Source organism: Euphorbia lathyris, chromosome 4 (genome assembly GCF_963576675.1).
Source record: "Euphorbia lathyris chromosome 4, ddEupLath1.1, whole genome shotgun sequence".
Classification (NCBI taxonomy): Eukaryota; Viridiplantae; Streptophyta; class Magnoliopsida; order Malpighiales; family Euphorbiaceae; genus Euphorbia; species Euphorbia lathyris.
This window is the reverse complement of record NC_088913.1, coordinates 61,752,165-61,758,925: the sequence shown is the minus strand read 5'-3', so window position 1 is coordinate 61,758,925 and position 6,761 is coordinate 61,752,165. Positions and strand designations below refer to the sequence as shown.

The window sequence follows — 6,761 nt, the reverse complement described above, 5'->3', positions numbered from 1 at the left end:
CTGGACATCCGACCAAAACCTTCCATTGAAGTTCCGATGGTAAAATCAATCTATTATCACATAGTAATTATATATTGATAAAATTGACCGTAGTTCTTTTATTAGATCGATTATTTGCCATACGACTTTTAGAACCCCTTCCACTCTAACTATGATACTTCAGTCCTATTTTAATTGGATAGATAAGATAACGTAATAAACTCCCAAAATAAGAGGGATTCTATTATCTATAAGATGTTTTCCTAGATATAATACATTGAGACTTCTTTATTCTCCGATATAAATGTCCTAGATGCTTCGAGGTATACTTACATTATATTATGAAATAGACTTAATGCTTCTCCATCCCCCTTAACTTGTCCAAATTGGTCATTTTACCCCTCCAACTCATCGAATGTCCTATTTACCCCCTTAACTCCATAAAAATGGTATTTCTCACCCCTTAATTTGTCCAAATTTGTCATTTTACCTCTTCTCAACTCATCGAATATCCTATTGACCCCCTTAACTCCATAAAAGTGGTATTTCTCACCACTTATGATCTTATTTACCCTCTTAACTCCATAAAATGATATTTCTTATCCCTTTATAGTAGTCAAAAAAGTTGAAAAGAGAAAGAATGAATAAAAAATACAAATAACAAGAACATTAATATAAACAAGTTAAATACATTATATGTAGGGATAATGTACCAAAATAGGCCTATGATTTTTAGGAAAGTATCAATTTAGGTTCCACTTACAAAATAGCATAAATATAGGTTTAACGTTTAAAAAAAGTTATCAATTTAGGCTTCGATAACAGATTGTAAGGGGTGAAAAATACCACTTTTATGGAGTTAATGAGGTAAATAGAACATTCTATAAGTTGATGGGATAAATGGACAAGTTGAGGGGGTGAGAAATACCGCTTTTATGGAGTTAATGGGGTAAATAGGACATTCGATGAGTTGAGGAGATAAAATGACCAATTTGGACAAGTTAAGAGGACTGGAGAAGCATTAAGCCTATGAAATATTACTACCCATATTTAAAATTTCTTAAGCAAATAATGACTTAAGCACCGAGTTTTGAGTCGCAATTCCTCCTCTAATTGTTTCACAGAAATCTGAATCTTTTAATTCTGTTCCATCAAAGTAATTTTTTTTTCATAAAGTTATCATCTACAAAAAAAAAAAAAAAAAAAAAAAAAATTTATGAATAACCAAATATATAGAATAGAAAGCCCTTTTCACACGCAAAAGATTTTTAAGTCAAAATATTTCATTTCTATTATACACATAGAGATATGCTAATTTAATTGAATATATAGTAGTTTACAAAAGATGGCATGAATGTGGTGGATTAACATAATAAAAATATGCATCTAATTCAGCAAAAGAAAAGAAGTCAAGGCATGACTTGGCATTAGGCCTAAAATCTTTGGAAATTGCACATACAAATTCCTTTACTTGTACTCCTACCACCCAACTAAAAGTAACCAATCAAAAGTCAATCATTACTACTAACAACCCATTTCAAAAAAGAAAAAAAAACTTTCTTCAAATACACCAAAAATCACATCACAAACTTCAATTCCATTATGGAAATACTCATAAAGAGCTCTTCTTTCTCTTTTCTCTTTTTGTTAAGTTGTGCTATTTTGCTTTCTACTATTGATGCAAATTGGGTTCAAGAGCAACAAAAGGATAGGATCATCAACTTACCTGGCCAGCCAACCAATGTCAATTTCAATCAATTCTCCGGCTACGTCACGGTTGATCCATCCGCAGGCCGAGCCCTTTTTTACTGGCTCATTGAGGCCCCCAAATCGGTCCGGCCCATATCAAAGCCACTAGTACTATGGCTCAATGGTGGGCCTGGTTGCTCTTCTATTGCTTATGGGGCTTCAGAGGAGATTGGCCCGTTTCGGGTCAATGGCAAGACCCTCTACTTGAATCCCTATGCTTGGAATAAAGGTAATTTGTTTTAAGAAAATAAAATACAAATTAAGAATATATATAATTATATTTAGATGGAAAATGATCAAGATATGAAGTTGTTTGATTACTGTAGTGGCAAATTTGCTGTTTCTTGATTCACCTGCTGGGGTTGGATTTTCCTACTCCAATACGTCGTCGGATATATATACTGTTGGTGACAAGAGGACAGGTATTTGATAAAATAGTATTAAATTAAATATTTTAGAGAAATGAGGTTTTTTTTTTTTGGGAAAAAAAATCATAAAACCCTGATCTTACATTTTTTTTAGTAATTAAGCGATTTTTTTTTATTTTTTTGTCGCATTAATCTCTCCTGACCAAAAAATAATATTTGAACATAAAATTCGTCACATACGTTTGAAATTTGTATTTTTCACAGTTTGAAATCAGTTTTTTTTATGTGTAACGTGGTAATAGGAAAACAGTAAATACCTCAATTCAAACTGTCATATATATAATTTCAAAAATAGATGTAACGAATAACGTTTTTTTTTAACTAAATTATATGTTTACAACTAGCTAATTTAGCAAAATAAGAATGTTTAATGAGAAAAAAATAAATGATCCGTGACTACATTTCTTATACCTAATTAAAATTGGTAATTGAAAATGCAGCTAATGATGCGTATATATTCCTAATTAACTGGTTAAAGAGGTTCCCACAATACAAGCAGAGGCCTTTCTACATTGCCGGAGAAAGCTATGCAGGTTTAGTTTGTTACCGACTAATTAAGTTACCATTAAACTTTTGTTGACTAATGACATTAATTTTGTCTACATTTACATTATCCAGGTCATTACATTCCTGAGCTGTCACAAATTATTTCCCGGAGAAATAAGAGGATGAACAATCCCATCATTAATTTCCAAGGTTTCTTGGTAATCTTTTTTTCTTCATATTTAAAAATATCATACACTATAACTAAAATGAGTAGAATTCTACTATGGAGCATACATTTATATTTTGGTTTGTTTTTTTAATGTTTTTTAATATTCCAAGATTTATCTATTCATGAGATGATATTATCCGCTCTGTTCCAAATCCAACATCTTGAGTTTTACGATTTTAAAATGCATCCGCATGTATTGGATTCTCATCTTACCATCAGTCACTCTCCCTTTCTGATGTGGGATTCGGTTCATTCCTGACCCATCACCATCTCTTAGGGGCCACTCCATGCTCAGACCTTCTACCCCAGCACCACCCACTTCGGACCGGTCGTTACACCACTTGTATCTATTTATTTCTTTATGTTAAAAATTAATATAAAATATATGATTGACTATTATCCGTTTGATTGATTAGAGTATACATTAATTTAATTTGAAGGAGTGGGTAATGATAATTAAGTATTGGGTTGCAGTTGGGAAATCCACTAATAGATGATTATTATGATAATATTGGAACACATGAGTATTGGTGGAGCCATGGTTTGATAGCTGATTCTACTTACCAAGCTTTGAAGAAATCATGCACAAATGACACTTTCCTCTTCCCCAAAAATCAATGTTACAATGCTTTGGAGGAAGCTTACTCTCAGTTTGGAAACATCAATCCTTACAGTATTTATTCCACTCCTTGCCCTTCTTCTTCTCTTCCAGACAACCTTAACCATTCACTTGTAAGCTTTTCTTCTTATTTACTTAAAATAATAAAAATATTTAATTTGAGTAGTAATAAAATTGTTGGATTATATATATAGCCATGGAAATTCAGAGGGAATGATGAGTGTGTGGTGACCAACACAAGAGTATATATGAACCGTCCAGATGTACAAAAAGCTCTTCATGCAAACATTCAAAATGTTCATCATCCATGGGCCACTTGCAGGTAAAATATAGTTTACTAATAACAATTATTTTTTTACTTTTTTTTTTGCTTACAAAAAAAAAAAAAAGTTTAGACAATGATAGGTCTATCACTACCAAAATTAAGACAAACTACATACTTTTTAAAGTGGATTTTACAGATTACCTACATTGGCACAATTATTGGCACAATTATTTATTTATTATGATTACTTGAATTCATAATAATATTAATTAATTTTGTGCAGCTCTGTAATTAGAGGGAATTGGAGTGACTCTCCTAAATCCATGTTGCCAATCTTCAAAGAACTTATAGCATCTACTAGTATTAGAATTTGGGTGTTCAGGTAATAATTCCAAACATTTTTCATTATTATAATTATATTAATCTTAATTAACAATTAATCTACTCACCCCACCCAAATTCTGTCTCGTCCTAATTTCTATCAAATTTTTTTTTAACAATTAATCTAAATAAGATATAAATAAATATTTCAGTGGAGACACAGATGCAATATTACCACTGACAGCAACTAGATATTCGATTAATGCTTTGAAGTTGAAGATATACACAAATTGGTACCCTTGGTATGACAATCAAGAACAGGTAATTAGTAAGAACTACTTAATTAATCATAATTAATGATAATTGAGCAGAATTAATTAATACATAATTAGGATATGATTAAATTAGGTAGGAGGATGGAGCCAAATATACAAGGGGTTAACATATGTGACAGTGAGAGGAGCAGGGCATGAAGTAGCTCTAACTCAGCCCGGACTTGCTTTACTATTATTTAGGCAATTTTTGAATAATGATCCCATGCCTGCTGCTTGGTCTTAGTTACATTTCTTTAATTTTCTATATTATATATATATATATATACCATATTCTTTTTTTTCCATTTCAAATCATTGTTTGTATAATATTTATAACTTATATAAATGAGTTTTGCTAAGTGTTTGTATTCGCTCTTATAAAGGTAAAGAATTATTATTTATGAGTGTGAGATAATTCTCCGTGTTCTAGATACCTTTTAGAGGTGAATTAAATTCAAGTTTAAGATGATATCAACATTTTGTAGTACAATGTTAGAAAACTCATTATTAGATCATTTGTATATGTCTAGTCCTCCAAACATTACTATCAAGATGTTTAGACTTGAACACGAGCACATTGTTAAGTATCATATATTTATTGGTTAGCTATAAATTTATAAGTGTGAGACAATCATCTCTTCTCAATTCTTCTCAATGTGACTTTTTATTAGATTTTTTAACATATAAAATCCGAATATGAATACGAGTATCTCGTTACTTCTTGTAGTGCAGATAATTGTTGAATTGTTGTTTGTGATGACATGAGGGAATTGTTTTGAGAATCTATTTATAGAATGATGCATGGATGGATTTTGAGAAAGAAATAATGACAGTTTTGACCCTAAACCAACAAAGAAATTCTCAAGCTCAACGTGAAGGAGTTGACAAGTTCCCAAATCTTGAGTATAAACCTTAATTTTCAAAAAGAGAAGATCTGAAATTTGATTAATGATGAAAAAAAGTGGCTATTCATTACAAAGAGATCAATCTATACCCCTCTAATCCTAAAGAAAGTCACCTCAACACCCTAACTATTTAACATAAGAAAACACGAAGAAATGGGTAAAAATGTCCAAGTTACAGCAAGAAAAACGAGTGAAGAATGCCCAAAAGTACAAGCTTGTGTGGGAGGTTATGTCATCTGCTTAGACTTCTTCCAAACACTTCTTATTCCTCCTCATGCTCCGTTTCATGTGCCATTTGAGTCGATTGCTTCGTCCAACCAATCTTACTCTTGCCCGTTAATGAAATGCCCTAATCATTTTATCTTTATTGGAAAGAACTTGACCCCAATTATTTTGTTTGGTAATGAAGTGGCTTATCGGGTCTGAATAGGCTCAAATCTTTCACATTGAAAGAAAGGGAAGTGTTCCCCAACCAATTCAGATGTGCCACATGATAAACAATTAGACTCAACTTCTTCATAGTCTTGAACGACCCATACTTTTGAGGCCAGATCTTACTACTAGGTGCGCTTGCTAGTCGTTCCTTGCTTAAATACTCTGTAACATTATCTTGTACTTCAAATTGTACATCTCGTCGGTGCTTCTCCACTTTGGCTTTCAACTTGGATTTTTTCTCCTCAAGTCTCGTTTTGACCTCCTCATGCACTTGTTGAATCTCATGGATTAGTTTGTGGGCAGGTGCACTAACTTTCTCTTCTCTAGGGATGTTCATAAGGTCAATGGTGTGATTAGGAGCTTTGATGTAGTCTAGCTCACAATGTGATTTCCCTAATCATGACCGAGTGGTCCTATTGTAAGAAAATTTCGCTTGAACAACCACGAAATCTCATATCTTTGGCTTATCTTTGCATTTTCTTCTCAAAAGATTACCCAAAGTCTGATTAACAACTTCCATTTGGGCATCTGTTTGAGGATGGGTGGTGGTGCTAAAATTTAAGGATGTATCAGAAGTCTTCCAAACATAACTAAGGAACTTAGTGTTATGATCGGAGACGGTGGTCTTAAGAATCCTATGTAGCCTTATGATCTCTCGGAGGAAAAGCTTAACAATGAACAAGGTGTCATTTGTTTTCCTACATATGAGGAAGTGTGTCATCTTCAAACAACCGATCAACTACCACAAAAATAGAATTCATTCCCCCTTTGAGTTCTTGGTAGCCCTGACATATAGAGACTCGAATTGTTAGCAGGTCCTTTGACAATCCTAGAATTTCAACTGTCACCCTCAACAAACATCAAACGCCACCACTTAGGAACAGTTAAATTTTGAGGGTGATGGCTGAAATTCCTTGAAGTTGACGGTTGATATTCTTGATCTTTCCCGATGTATTTGTTTTAGTGTGAGAATGGTGTTTTACCACAAACACTCCATTGCTAAAGTGACGTAGCAAAAATCACAAAAACAT

The 6,761-nt window shown here is 32.7% G+C and overlaps 1 protein-coding gene across 1 annotated transcript; it reads left to right on the top strand.

Annotated features, from left to right (window-relative positions):
• The first annotated feature begins 1,581 nt into the window (after positions 1-1,581).
• LOC136227198 (serine carboxypeptidase-like 27) lies at positions 1,582-4,634 on the top strand. The gene is made up of 9 exons (XM_066015876.1): positions 1,582-1,957; positions 2,055-2,150; positions 2,597-2,689; positions 2,775-2,860; positions 3,346-3,603; positions 3,685-3,812; positions 4,039-4,137; positions 4,289-4,397; positions 4,485-4,634. The coding sequence occupies exons 1-9, from the start codon at positions 1,582-1,584 to the stop codon at positions 4,632-4,634; spliced, it is 1,395 nt and encodes a 464-aa protein (XP_065871948.1).
• Positions 4,635-6,761: the final 2,127 nt, after the last annotated feature.